The 16,097-nt window shown below is 36.9% G+C and overlaps 1 protein-coding gene across 1 annotated transcript in view; it reads left to right on the top strand.

Moving 5' to 3' along the window:
- LOC140160898 (mothers against decapentaplegic homolog 1-like) overlaps positions 1–11,214 on the top strand; it is a 46,824-nt gene extending 35,610 nt beyond the window's left edge. The window contains 2 exon segments of the mRNA XM_072184233.1: positions 4,526–4,747; positions 8,071–11,214. Coding sequence (XP_072040334.1) covers positions 4,526–4,747; positions 8,071–8,471 — 623 coding nt within the window. The 3' untranslated portion in view covers positions 8,472–11,214.
- The last annotated feature ends 4,883 nt before the right edge of the window (positions 11,215–16,097 follow it).

The raw sequence follows: 16,097 nt of genomic DNA, 5'->3' as shown, positions 1-16,097 counted from the left end.
AACTTTATTTGCATATGTGATATAATAAAGGATAGGTAACAACACTGGTGTGTGGTTTATATGACTTGGTTAATGGGGGTGGTGGTATGCACAAATAGTGGTGTTTGGTTCGGTTTTGGTGGGGCTAGATAGACTTTCAAAGGCGGTTATCAATACAAGGAAATCTGGAAGGAGGATTTGCCCTTGAAAATATTTAAAATCTAAGAAAATAAAATGCATAAATAACAAAATAGAATCAGTAGATGGAAAAAAATTGTAACTTCAACCAGTGTATTTTTGCACACCGATAAGGCCTAAAAAATTTGTTTGATTGGCGTAACCCGACCTACCCTAAAAATATGCCCGACCCTGACTTTTTTTTTTTTCCAAAAAAGATTTTTTTAAATATATTTAATAAATAAAGTTCTGAGGCCTTTATCAAACGCAAAAATTACGCAATTTACAGCTTTTAAAGTTTTTAAAAAATCACTACCTACCTACCCTAATTTTTTTTATGTTACATCAATCAAACATTTTTTTGAGGCCTAAGTAAATGTATTGAGTTATCTATTTAAAAGTTGGAAATGAATACAAACTATAGATTGGATTTATAGCTTTCACCATCTTTGAGTTAAGTTTCTTTGTGATCATACTGTGCATGAATGGCTTTAGAGGTCGTTGTCAGACTGAAGAAAGACGAATTTTGTATGAATTTTCCCTACTTAAACATCACATTAGGATCCTCAACATTCTCATTCATCATGACACCGTTCTTTAACCCCAATACATTTGTACGTTCATTGAATGACCTTTGAAAATGTGGGTTCAAAAACTGGTACTCTGCAACTTGAGGTCAAATTTTGACTATGATTGTTGAATTGAGGTTATTGAACTATGCCATTGGGATGAAGCCATTGTGGTCCATAGTATTAGTAGGTGAAGGTGGTGTTGCCTTGGTGTGATCACATTGAAGTTAACTCAGTCTGATGTTAGGCAAATTGAAATCAGAACTTGAAATTTGTTTGTTAAGCTCTAAAAGATGACTCAAAACTTTTTTGTAAACCAAAATAATTTTTTTAGCTGACTCCAATGTTGTCAGTCAGTCATAATATAGACATACCTGTGTGCAGCTGAAACAGAGTAGTCATATTTCAATGAGATCTTTTCTGGCCCCTCCTGGGTGCTCAGCTTTGAATACCAACTAGTAGAACTCTAGAGTGTGAGACATCCTAAACTAAGTTTGTTGTATATATCTAGATATTTACACTTCTTCTCTTTTGTTTTTGATGTATGTTGTTAATTGCTGTTTGGTCGATGAGTAGTCAGTATATAAATCACAACAAGCATGGGTTTCACTAATTGTTTTATTAAATAATTCTACAATAATCAGTGCATTGTGAAAGTGGCGTAATTGTAGCAGTTTACCAAGAGCTGAGCATTATAACGGGCCATTCCAGTTGAAATCCTTACACCCAAAGTTATGGAAGACATCACCTTAATCTCCTACACAGATGGTGAAGATTTCAAATAAAGTCACCCATTCAGGTAACCCCATTTGAAAATCACACTCACTGTGTGGGAGATTAAGGTCATGTCTTCCATAGGGGGTGTAAGGATTTCAACTGGAATAGGCCAGTTATGTTCTAAATTGTATGATGTAACCAATGAAGCCTATTAACCATGCATAAATTGTACTTGTAGTGTGCTTCACAAACTTATTGGCTGCCTCCTGTACCCAATGGGCTATTCCAGCTGAAATCCACACACCCCTATGAAAGATGTGACCTTAACCTTCCACACAGGGAGTGTGAATTTCAAATGGGATTCCCACAGTAGGTGACTCCATTTGGGGGAGATTAAGGTCTTCCATGGGGGGGGGGTTATTATAGATTTCAAGTGGAATAGCCCAATTTGCTTACCTTTACAGCGCTTACATGTGTGATTATACAATCATTGTTATTGGTTGCTCAGAGAAGAATATCTTACACTTCCCATAATGCATTTCTCACATTTCAATTTGCTGTACTGATTTGCTATCTAATGCAACATGGGTTAAAAGTGACCAAATGTATCTCAATTAACAGAGCACTTGTTTCTATTCTCAAAATGGAAATGAAAGGGATCCTACAGTAATGGGAGTGTCACCTGATGAAATGAGGTGAGGTGATCATGTTGCAAAGGATTCTGGGAAGGGTAAGATATCTTCTGTGATGGTTGCCTACATTGTAAATCCTGCATTTTCTGATCAAGCTGTTATACATAGATGAGAAGACTGTCAGTTATGGCTTGAAGTAACAAGCATTAACGCTGTAATGAATAGTTATTAGTGACTCTACATCAGGCTGATTTCGGATCCTGACTTTTAGACCATCGCTATATAAGGACTAAATTTTTACTTTTGCATCAAGGTTTAGTTTTGCATCATGGTTTAAAAGTTGCCAAACACTTTGGAGTCCAGGTTTAAAGTATTGGAAGGAGGGCAGGGCTTTGATAAGTAAGGGAAATTATGGGGTAAAAAACGAGCTCGAAACAACTTTTTGAAAACAAGTGAAAGTGGCCATTTTTCTTGGGATTTTTTGTCTCGAAAAATATAGCTCGGTGGTCTTAAAGTCAGGATCGCCCTGATTTCAATAGCTAATTTTGATTTGTTTTCATTCAAGGTGAAAGTTGTGACGCTGCATGCTTCTGCAAGCAAATGTATTCTGATTGCACTCTCTCTCTCCCCATTTTATTCATAGCCAAGCATGTTATTGTTTCCATTACAACACCAAGTAGCAGCAGATTTCATTATGCTATTTATCTCATCACCTGTGATTTGCTTCATTTGTGTCTACCTTAAGTAGCTATTGTAATTCCCCATGTGTCATACTAGGCAGTTGCAGAGAGTCACCCAGGGATCACTTTTTGTGTTTCTACCATAGTGTTTTACTCATAGATGTCGCTAGAAAGTTGTTTAAGCCCATACAGCAGTTCTTCTGGGTGAACTTAAACTGACTGGTTATCAAATTAATCAGTGACAAGGTAATCTCTGAATTAAAACAGGTGCTAATTGATGTAATAACATTAAAACATCAATTAGCGCCTGTCAAATTAAGAGATTACCTTGTCACTGATTAGTATGATAACCAGGCAGGTTTGGTTCACCCCAGAAGAACTGCTCTGGCGGGGCTTCCTCTTTAAAGTCAACTGGTTGAGATTTTACTCTTGGGCATGCTGATTGATACATCTGATTGATATATCATCAATTGCTTTTTCAATCAACCTATGGATGTAAATTTGACAAAGCGTATTTAAAAAGGATGCGCTCGTTGCAACCGTTTGTGTGATACAGGCATAATAGTGTGACCAATCTGATGGTTTTAAAAGAAAGAATTACCGTATTCATTCCAATAAGCGCCCAGGGCGCTTAACAAAGTCATTTTGGGTGGGCGCTTATTTTTTACCTTGTTTACCCTTATTTTTTCCTAACAGGCATTTATATAGACGAATTTACGTATGTTATAGAACGGTCCTGAGACGTTCTAATAGCTTTTCTGATGCAGAAAATGTATTGCAAGTACGCAGGACTTGTACCGGTAGTCCTGCAGCTATTTCACTGTATCGACATCTAGCCTATCTGTCACTTCAACATTAATGGTACCCTTTAGCAAATTGAAAATACCCTGGGTGGGCGCTTATTGGGGCATGGGCGCTTATTGGAACGAATACGGTATATATATTAGTGTTTCTTTATTCTGGGGATTTGAGAAGCATAAAATTATCACTTTTTTATTCAGACTGGACAATCAGATAAGAGTTATTTTGGTGGGCATTACAAGGATGAGATGGTACTCTTAACAAGTTATAAATGCATTTGAGCTCATATCAAACAAATGGTTGCTACTTATATGCTCCATGATTATTTTAGACACATTTTGTGTTGTTCATGTAAACGTCATTTTGTAACTTTGTCAAGCTTTTATTGGAGTTATAATGTAATCATTACGCGATCATTTATCCTGCCTTGTACTTATAATTAATGTTTTTAAAGCAATTTTTCCCCTACTCCACAACTTGAGCACTTGTACATAATGCATGCAAATGCTTCCACTTTTATGTATCTTCATCATACAGCTGTATTATATACAATGTATACTGTGTTCACTAAAAGCAAGCATGTTCATATATCAGTAACCTTAAATCAGTAGGATGGCATTTTCTAATTGCAAGATTATAACATAAAAATACTTGTAGCATACAAGGGAAGACACAGCATATACACTGGAACATAGAAACAGTCAAACATTACAAACTAGCGCACAAGATCAAATTCATGATGCTTAACCGCAATTCTACTGGAAAGAAGAACCATGCATTGCACGCCAAGCACATATTAAAATACGCTAGTTTGTAATGCATGGTTCTTCTTTCCTCAGTATTTTCAGCATACTTTCTTTCTTGGAAAGCTTTTGTTACTAGCTATGAAATGGACGAAAAGTGGCGTTGTATATGTAGCAATTGGAATCCATGTCATCCCCTTGTAACATTCTGCCTTTCTGTTTCACAGATGTGTCACCAGTGACATTCCAAGAACCACAATGTTGGTGTTCTATTGCGTACTATGAGCTCAACAACCGTGTTGGCGAGCCTTTCCATGCATCAAGCACTAGCGTCATTGTGGATGGTTTCACGGATCCATCTAATAAGAGCGACCGTTTCTGCTTAGGCCTGCTGTCCAATGTCAATCGTAATTCTACCATTGAGAATACACGTCGCCACATTGGCAAAGGTAAGGAAATATAAGTGTCTTCTCAGAGCGTAGTTGTGCTTTCACAGATGCTGTTATAAAAGCCTTTGCAAGTGCATACTTTCACCAGTAGTTGTTGGAAACACATCAAAGCAACTGGCCTTATCATACTCTAATCCCACATGCATACATCTACCAAGATACTCAGTAAAGTTGCCAAAATAACTGAAAATGGCTAGCCTTATTGGTTGCATTTTGACTATACATTGAAAATGTCCTTAAAATGTCCTAATATTCTTAAATGTTTGTGGACCAACGTCTTTTCCATTGACATAAGTGTGTGTTTTAATCAATTTTAGTACAAAATGATATGTAATTTATTAAAATCGCTCACTTTTTGACAAAGTTTTGCTCACAGACATAATTATAGATATTAGTAGTTAATCCCTACAGATGTTAACGCATTAGCTTATCCATTTAATTCAATACTAATTTAATTTAATATAAACTTTGTTGTCTTTTTTAAAGACAGTTTTTGTTTAGTTTAAGCCTTGATGCTAGTTGTGTACCCAAGCCTTGATGCTTATCTCTGTACTGTTATCCAAATCCTCCTAACTCTAGTCTAAATCCTTGGGATGGCAACCTTGATTTGTCTTGCCAAGATGCACAAAATGCACTGAAGTTGGACTGTTTTAGAAGGAACTTGCATGCAGCAAACAATATCATTATAAAAATAAATCAGATGTTCCAACAGAACCTTGTTTCATTGGAACTTAATGCTCTTTTCTAAATTACCTTACAAAATATCTGGGTCATAACATAGGCCTTGATGCATGCATGTGTGTGTATTTTAGTAGTGATGTGAGTCCTTGTGTGCCAGCTCTACTGGTATTCCTATTGATTTGTTTAATTAACTGCAGCATTATGACACATGTAGTGTGAAGGTAGCTGCAACAGGTGTGCTATTATGGCATTACAAATCAGATCAAAACAATAGTAATGTTGTATAGACTATAGAATCCAAGGTGAGAGTTGGCTATTTGGATCAGTATAGATGGGAGTGGGAATCATTATTTGTAGAACTGAACCCAAATGAGATTTTGTCCACCGATCCAATATTGATGTTCTTAATATCGGCCGATATCTCATCCGATCCGATATCAAACAAACATTAAAAAAATTCTCCAGCTTTGAAACAAATACGTTCAAAATATATATATAAACATCTCAAAAAAAGTAACTAACCCCCCTTAAATAATGGCTTTTATTCAAAAAGGGCGATTGTATTACAAATCTGTAAAATGCGTTGGAAGCAGAATTTATTTCTGCACATTTTGACACCTCATTTGTAGCAATTGACTAAATATTGACTTCACAGCATACATGTACATTTAAATCAATGTAACCTAAGATTTGAAAGTTGCAGTAAATTCTATTGATTTATATTCAGTATAATGGAAGGAAATCTGTGTAATGATATCTGAGTGTTTATTTATTGTAGTAAGTGCAACTTTCAATCTGGACCTCACTACATTAAATTGGCCACCGTTTTATTGTTTTCTGGGATGAGGTGTCAAAATGTGCAGGAAATAAATTTGCTTCCAACACATTTTACAGATTTGTAATACAATGGCCCGTTTTTGAATAATGGCCAGTATTTAAGGGGGCTTAGTTACTTTTTTTGAGATTTTTTGTTGTAGTAGCAGTATTTCTCCAGCTTTCCAACCTTGAATAATAAATAATTTAGGGTCTATAACTTTCTTTCTTCTTTTTAAATTTTTTTTTTAATATGAGCAAATCTTTGAGGTTTATAACATTTTTCCAGAATTGGATGCTGATGATATTTCATTATAAAAGCTTAATATTAAAAGATCAAAGTTTTTAGGAAATATGCAAATCATTCTTTTCACTAAACATTTCATAACTTGTAGTTAGTATGCACTAAGCTTGAATGAGTTCAAGAATGCCTTATATAATTTTGTATGTATTTAATTTAAGACATTAAAATAAGGAACTTATTATTCTAGCCCTTCTCATCAATTTGTTAATTTGAACTTGCTTGATATTTCCATGTTTGTATATTAATTGTTCATATTTTTATAATGTACATGTTATTTGTATATGAAAGTTATAGATGTATCTTACCAGGGCTTCCAGGGAGACCACCAGTACTTTTGTATTGATGGAATTTTCCTGAATAAATAACGAATAAATAAATAAAATAAATTATTATGAGAGAAGGGAAATACTGGTTGCTGATCCTTTATGAAGTATTTTACTGATGAATAAAACACATCCCCACACACACACACCCATACTTGACCATTATTCTAAATGAAACAAAACCAGACTTTGACCAAGACTATTCATGTTGTGATGATATCATATTACCGTACTGACTCGAGTATAGTCCCACCCCGTTTTTGGGTGAATATTTTTGGGTGAGAATAAAAAAAAAAGGAATTTTTTTTTTCGGCTTTGGAGTGTCCCTGGACCTAGACCTAAATGCTAGGATCATTCATGGTTGATTAAAAAAAAGAAAATGCATTCAAATTCAATGCATTTTGATATCATTAATAGAGTATGACATGAAAACAAAGTATCAATTTTCATATTAAAAACACAAAACTTATGCGAAATTTAATTTTTTTTAGGTCAACCATGAATGATCCTAGCATTTAGGTCTAGGTCCAGGGACACTACAAAACCGAAAAAAATAAATAACTTAAAAAAAAAAAAAAAATTTTAATTTCTGAAATTTTTTTTATTGTTGGGGGTGGGACTTTACTCGAAGGTGGGACTATACTCGCGTCAGTACGGTAATATCACTGTGATGAAGGAAGGGTTTGTTTGCACCAGGCTCACATTAATCATGATTGCACACCCCACACACTACATGTAGACCCAACGACACCTCTGCCTTGTTTAAACAATATGAATCATTTCGATAGCAAACATGAACTTTTGACATGATTGGAAATAGACATATATTATCTGATTAGCATGTTGCCTGTTTTATTTAGTTGGCAACCTTGGGTTAGTTAACATTAATTTACTAGCTATACAAGGACGTTGTCATTTTCAATGCTGTATATATCAAGGCCATGAAAATTGGTGATAGTAATAGGTGTTAGCGTTGACCTCCATACACAACCAAAATAAATCGGTGATTTCTCTCAAATTTGACTTTGAGAACAACTGGAACAACAATAAAAAACATGTTGACTCATCTCCCCTGTTGTCATTTTGAAGTAACACATAGATGTTTCATAATTCATTACACTCAACTTGTGCCTACAGTACAATAAGTCAACTTTTTAAGATTGATTTTCTTTAATGTAGTTTTTATCCCTCACTTTTTTCAGGTGTGCATCTGTACTATGTAGGTGGTGAAGTGTACGCCGAGTGTTTAAGCGACAGCAGTATTTTTGTACAGAGTCGTAACTGCAACTACCGACATGGATTCCACCCTACCACCGTCTGTAAAATCCCACCTGGCTGCAGCCTCAAGATCTTCAACAACCAAGAATTTGCTGCCCTCCTGTCGCAGTCGGTCAACTGTGGCTTTGAGGCTGTGTACGAGCTGACAAAGATGTGCACGATACGAATGAGCTTTGTGAAAGGGTGGGGTGCCGAGTACCACCGGCAGGACGTGACAAGTACGCCCTGCTGGATCGAGATTCACTTGAACGGGCCCCTGCAGTGGTTAGATAAGGTGCTGACACAAATGGGTTCGCCACACAACCCGATCTCCTCTGTGTCATGATCCAACTCACTAAACTGCTCAATATCACAGAATAGTCTCATTGCCACCAGCTCTGATATGTAATCTCCATTGACATTCATAGTTCAACATTTGACCTAGCTCAACATGTGAATGAGGCTAAGACATTCAAAGGTCATTCTGTGAATGCACATGCAAGAATATTGGGGTTAAAATGAACTGTGGCATGACAGATGAGAATATATGAGATTCTGGGGTATGTTTGTTCACTGATAGTGTATCAAGCTTTAAACATGAAAGCAGGGTGAAGAAGGGATGGGGGAGGGAGGGGATGTTGCGATTGGAACAAGTTCACTGATATTTGCATGTGGACGTGTTAGAAGATAAACTGAGTATATCAGCTTCATGAGACTTGTGGTGCTACTGCTGTTGTACGGCATTGGATATTTTGTTGTTGCAAAAACAGACTAACTTTGAAGCAAGTAGGTGGTTGAAGCTGTGAATTCACATGCATTTTTTTATTTTGTAAGTAATTTTTAAACAATTGAATGAATGAATTTTTTGTGTTACAGGCAGGGCAAAATTACTGAATAACTCGCACAAAAAGGTCATCAAGTTTGTGAAGGCCGAACAGTTAGTGAATTCTGGTGTTTTTTGTGTTTAATTTGCTTGGTACAATTTCTTACTGAGTGTCATGCAAAACAAGTATAATTTGTACATTTTGCTTTGAATGGTTTTGCTTATGATACAAGAGAGGGATTTTTTATGTGAAAAAATGGAATTTGAATGTACATGGAACAATGTTTGATTATTTATAACTATGAGAATTATACCAAATAGAGCACTTATTTACATGTCCATTTCAGGCTTTGTATAGAGTTGAAAATGAAAACAATTCTGCTCAAGGTGCTCACATGTAGGGTTTAGAAACCAAAGCTTGCCTAAACTGCACTGTACATACTATGTTCTAGGCCAGGAGTTCTCAATTATATTTGCCTGTGGGCCATGGAGGGCCCTATTTCTTTCAAAGATCTGTGTTTGAGTGCCAGCCCAATACATCATATTTTGTTATGTTTACTGGACATTTCCGAGCTATTCAACCACAGAATAATCGGCAGGGCCAGATCTGACTCATGGGCCACCTATTAAGAAGCCCTGGCCGCAGTCATTGTGTATTCATTGAAGCACTGCATACTGTATGTATTCACAGTGTTTTGTTCACAAAACCACATTCCTCATCAACTTATTCATCTGATATCATGAAAGCATTATGCAGGGTGGTGTATACAAAGGGAACTTCGCTGATGTGGCCCAGTATTGGGCCAGAGCTGGGCAACACATGGTGGCGTGGAATGGACCAGGCGAAAAGGCTTTCACACTGTCCAGCCGAAGTGACACTTTCAGTGGACCATATGAGTAGGTGCTTTGTAATGGGCCACATCAAGCCACTTAGGGCCGGTTTCTCAAAGCATGGCTAGTGTTCAGACTTCCTAAGCCATCAGGCTTAAACCCAATTAGTCCTATACCAATGCTAACAATTTCTCATCGTACTTCACCGAGAAAAATAAATCAGTAAAATGGATCAACTTGGTAGGGCTAGCCTGCTGGCTTGGGAAGCCTGACCACTAGCCAAGCTTCAAGAAATTGGACCTTAAAGATTAAGTTAGCACCTGCACTGGGCAACATGTAAGTCCAGCCAAGGAAGTCCATAAGTGCCACACCATATTGGACCAGTCTAGTTCAGTGTTAGTGCTCACTTAATCTGGCCCATCCCTAATCCAGTGCTGTGCCAGTAAATGGCCTTTTTGTCTGGTCCAGTACTGGTGGAGATTTGCTGTGTATTGATGTGACTCAAAATGGTTTTAGTAAAGAATACCCCTTGAGACAAATGCATATCTATTCCCAATTGTTACAAATGAGCTTGTGGCTCACTTGAGTTTCATCCGTGTTGTTTTTATATTCAATCGATATACAAACCGTACCATATTAATATGTGCAACGAGAATGATATAATGTGCGATGAGGATATGCGCACAAAATGCAGACATGGATATGCTCATGCAACTTTCCACCTCGGGTGAGATCACCTCAGGTGACTTGTGTATGCATGGCCTGTTTGTCATGTACAGCATGGTGTTTTTGAAGTTTCATGTCGCTTTAGACATGTAGATGTTGTGGTATACATATCGTTAACGTTTACCACTTGAGGTTGCTGAACTGTTTGAACATATCACTTGAGGTGATGTTTTACTATAAGTAGATCACTTTTAGTGGTGTATGAAGTCAATTTAGCAACTTGACGTATACATGTCGTACACAATGACGTTAAATTTAAATGGCATTGACATTTCTTGTTGATCACCATATTACTACCCTAATGTACAATACCGTGCATGTTCCAATATAGATGCTACTGTAGGACTGCTAAGAATACGCAATTGTGTTATTTGCAGCGCAATTTGCGTATTTTGGCTCCATTTTTTTATTTATTTTTTTTCCCACTTTTTTTTGCGGATTTGGAGAGTCCCTTGAACTAGAGCAAAGTACTGCAATTATTCGTTGTTAATTTTAAAAAATTTGGAAAAAAGTTACCAAAACCAAGTTTGTATCCAAATGGGACTGATTTCTAACTTGTATTCACTATCTTGAATATATTATACAGTGAACACAAGTTACAAATCAGTCCCATTTGGATACAAACAAGTAATTTTATGGTAACTTTTTTCCAAATTTTTTAATTCAACCACAAATGATTGCAGTACTTCGCTCTAGGTCAAGAGGATTCTCCAAAAAAAAAAAAAAAATTTTTTAAATGCATTTTTTTTTTTCTAATTTATTTTCAATGATGGCAGCACTTGATGTTAGGAGAGACTCTCCAAATCCGCGCAAAAAATTATAAATCGCCAATAAATTGTGTTTTTTTTATAGATTTTGCGCTTTTGACGGGAAATAGCAGATTTGTGCGTTTATTTTTTTTTTAAATCGGGTGCGTTTTTGACCTTCAAAATTGCGTATTCTTAGCAGCCCTGCACTACCGGTACCTGGCATTATCTGTTCCTATTTGATTGGGCTATTGTAGCTAAAATCCGTACACCCCACCCCTATGGAAGACATGACAGGGAGTGGGGATTTTATTTATACACAAACTCATCCTAAGTAATTACTTCCTGTTCAGATACAAAGCCGAAAGTTTTGGGAATCAAATTCAAAGAGTTGAGATCTCACAAAATTGAGTCACACAATTTGGTATTCAAGAAAGGGTATTGATTCATTTTCACAGAATGTGAGTTATGTGACTCGTCAAGTTTTCTGATACTCTGTGGTGTAGTTTGGAACCAAAGATATGAGAGTGGCAACTGGCAAGTCTTTGTTGAAATGGGGATAATAGCATTGTTTGAATGCAGTGAAGATGTAGGCCTACGTATGTAATAACCAATTTTGGAATAAGTAATTTGTAACTATATCGCTTTGGTGACCAATTACAACAGATGTTTTACTGGTATGGCCAATGAAACTGTTCGGTGTATTACAATGTATATGACTTAGGATGATTGCATCACATGGGATGCGTGCATGCTCAGTGGCTTTGTTTTGTAAGATTTTACAGCGTTAGAGATAATAAGAAAATATGTATGATAATTGGTCCCACATAAGCCACATTCTTATTGAACTATTTCATATGAAATCCCTACATAATGTTAATCTCCCACACAGGGAGTGTGAATTTCAAATGGGGTTACTCCTTTTGAAATCTACACTCTGTGTGAGAGATTCCGGACATGTCTTCCATATGGGTGTATGGATTTCAACTGGAATATTCCATTGTGAATGAATTCCGTCTCTGGTCATACAATTGTTTTTATTTCTAAGAAATTTTTCATGAATACTGTTAAAAACATACAATATAATGTAATGTAATAGTAATTTTTGAATCTAATTCAACTAAGAATAATGTGTGTATAACATTTATGGTTCATATGGGAACGGTCATTATTTACGGTGGGGGACGGGGATTTGAGGAAATGCACAATTTGTTTGTGAGCAAGGCGGTCCAAATTTTTTGCCAGGAAGCGGGGGAATGTGAAATTTTAAGTGGAGAAATTTCATAATATAAAGGGGAATGCGGAATTTGTGAACAGAAGCAAAGAGGAACACTTTTTTTTTTGGTCAAAAAAAATTGAAGTCCCCCTTTCCCCCCGTGTATATAGTGACTGGATCTTAAACGGCATTATATCCTGAATTAAGGATATTATGTGAATGTAACATGAAACTCTTTCCCAATACAAAACTTAAATATAGCAAGGGCTCAGTGCAACATTTGCATTGAATGAATTCTGCCCTCATATGCCTTTGTATATAAGGCTATGTTTCCCTGGTCTGTGGCTGTATTGGGGTACGAAGTGGACATTGTAACTGGAAAACAAGCTGGTGCATGGTGGACAAATTGCAGCAAGTTAAGAGAATACCGATGGCATCAGGATCTGCTCTTCTGCAAGATCATGGAAATCAGAATTGATGAATAGGCTCTTCAAGGTTGAAGGCTTCAGTCATTTTTGAAATTCTTTGCCAAAGAATGCCAAACTAGGTTAGGGAAGGCTTCAAAAACACACTGCTGGTGCCTAAGCAGGACTGGGGTCTAACCATGTTGGATTGTTCACATACCAGGCAGTGGCGTGCGCAGCACATTGAAAGTGGCGGGGCCAGGTTGTTCAGTTCCCCTGAATAGAGTCTGATTTGGAGTTTAACGCCCGCACTGCAAGCGACTGGCCGCGAAGCTCCTCACGGGTGGGGTCTAGGGGCCACCTTAGGGCCCCTGGTGGGGGTCCAAGCCCGTAGCGTGGGTCCAGGGGGCAGCACCCCCTTAAGCTCTGGGGTTTTGGCGTTTTAAAAGGCCAAGGAATCCTATTTTGAGGGGGCAAATTTTAATGTTTTTGGATTTTTTTTTTCTTCTTTCCCTCTGAATTTATTCTTGATTTCCCTGAATTTCTCAGAGATTTTTCCTTCCACGGGACCTTCCAATTTCCCCCCGAATGACCAACAAAAGTGGAGGGCCTGTGCCCCCTTCCCCCCTTTGTGCACGCCACTGATACTAGGCCCAATTGCTGGTTCTGCCAGGGTCCCAGATGTTGGGTTATTACAGCGTCAATACTAGCCGATTGCACACTTTGACAATGATGTAGTTTGGGTTGGGGTTTTTTTTGTGGTTTTTTTGCAAAGGATTTGATGAATGGAAATGCCGAATTGGGCTATTCCAGTTAAAATCCATACACCCCCTATGGAAAGTATGACCTTCATCTTCCACACAGGGAGTATTTCAAATGGGGTTACTTGGAATGGGTGTATCCTTTTGAAATGTACACAACCTGTGTGGGAGATGTAACATTATCTCTTCCATTGGGGGGGGGGGGGTGGATGTCAACTATAATAGCCCATTGATTTAATCACTAATCCTGCACTGTTGTGTGGTACTTGATATTGGAACATATTTTTATAGTAATTTATTTGACAGGTATTGAAGGAGACAGGTGTAATGTAAGGGCTCATATTGAAATACCCTACCACGTTTTCACACAGAAAGAAGGCAGGATTCCCCTCGCTAAGCGCACGCCTCAGGAAAGCTCGGTCATAAAACGGATGGATTATATGAATCATTGATACACCCTGCCCAGGATTTTAACAAAAGAAGGCTAGCACAGGAAAGCTGCAGGATGGCGCACACCTTCCTGTGTAAGGGAATTTCAATATGAGCCCTAATATGTATTGAACTAGTGTGTAGCTTTTCACAAGGCATTTGATAGCATTGCTTAACCTGGTGTGCTTAATCATGTTTTAATTGTGATCAAAGGAAAAATGTAACACTTAGGTTTTGTAATGAATTTTGCCATTGGGACATCTCAGAAATTCCCTCTCACCTATGATGTCAATGTTAAAAATGACCAAACATGTGCTCAGTATTGGTGGTCTCCCAAAATTATATACGATTTCCTATGCCATTCATAAAAATACGGCAGTCTCCCAGGATCCAGATTTGTTCAACAAAAAAAAATGATAATAATAAGAATAGAATTCCCAACCCTGGGTTTGGATGATGTTAACTGGTCTTTTCATGGAGGGAAAATGGCGTACGAAATTCCAGTGTCATCTCGAGGGTGGTAAGGTGATCTCTGGAATGGCTCATTTTTTGAAAGTAGAAACAAGTCTTGTCATGATCTTATGAAATGAAAACAAATACAATGACTGTCTTCATATGAATTCCAGTTCTGAAATCATGTGATTTTTTTTTGTAAAACCCTGGAAAAATTCTATAAGCAACTAAGCTGTAATATATTTTTGAATTTTTGTGTGAACCACTAGTTTTTGCTAAGCAAATCAATAAGTGGTTTTGTTTGTATGGCTGTATTCCTTTTTTTACTCCAATGTTATAAACACAATTATGAGTCCGTTTATTCAGAACCAAGTAATGACCAATGTGACTTGTACCTATAGTTGTTGGGTAAGTGGGATTGGATTTCTGGTCGTAATCTTTTGAGATGACATCGAAAACTGCATTTTTTAGTGGTAGGTCATTCTAGTGTCAAACTTGTGGTAGCAATACTTTAGATCCGTAAACAAATTATTCCTCAAAATATGTTTGATACAAATATGTGTGTCGTACCAATAATACTGGCTTGTGAAAGTTAGTTTTGAATGCTTCCATATAAGTATTAGTTGATTTGATTATGTTCTTGTGACTTTGATCGTCTCATTTCTTTCTCATTTGATGTTCTACTTGAAATAATTTGGTCAATAATATCATTTCAAAGCAATAACATTCTCAACTTTGTTTTTAATAATATTGGCATATTTTGATTATCAACTTCTTTTCTAGAAACAAATGGTCTTATTTCTAAATACTAAATCTCAAAGCTTAAAAATAACCTTTGTTTCTCTTCGGGTGATTCTGGTAAATCTTTTCAACATTGCTTTTCTGTGTCTCTGCCAACTATCAACTTAGTAGAAAATTCTTTGTTGATGAATTCATGTATAAAGTACCTTTATCAATTGTATCACAAATCTGAGTAACCATGGTAACATGCCAATAGGTGGGTTGACTTTGGTTTCTAATTCAATTCAAACTGGAAATCAGAATATTTGTATGAATGTTTGGGTGACTGACTGATGATCCTCAATGCAAGATATCGGATCACCCACCTAGGAGGTTTGGCTTCTTGACTGGGGGAATAAGACACCAAATTGTTCCTATGAATCTATCTATTGTTGTTGTTTTTTCCATGGGAAGCATTGTTAACTTCATTACAAATGTTATGTTGCAATTTCTTGCTACAAGATATAATAAAATGTCTTCTCAGAGTTCGAGACAAGCATTTGTTGTGTGTAGTGTATATACCTTGTAGTCAAGTCATTCAACCTCCATTTACTATGCCAAGCATTCAAATAATAGTTGTTAATATAAATGTGCCATACAACACTGCTGAAATATCACTCAATATTTAACATTGATCTGTGAATGTCAACCCTGTGAAGTTAACTACCTGTCTAGTCTACGTACATGATAAAATGAAGAAACAAAGCCCTCCTTCCTTCTGGAGGATGCATCTCAAATTATTTAGTGTATTTTTTTTCTACCACTGTAGCATGCTTGCCGCAGGGTGTAAGCAGGAGATTGTA

Source organism: Amphiura filiformis, chromosome 9 (assembly GCF_039555335.1).
Source record: "Amphiura filiformis chromosome 9, Afil_fr2py, whole genome shotgun sequence".
NCBI lineage: Eukaryota > Metazoa > Echinodermata > Ophiuroidea > Amphilepidida > Amphiuridae > Amphiura > Amphiura filiformis.
Note: the sequence above shows the minus strand (reverse complement) of the source record. Positions and strands in the feature narration are given on the sequence as shown.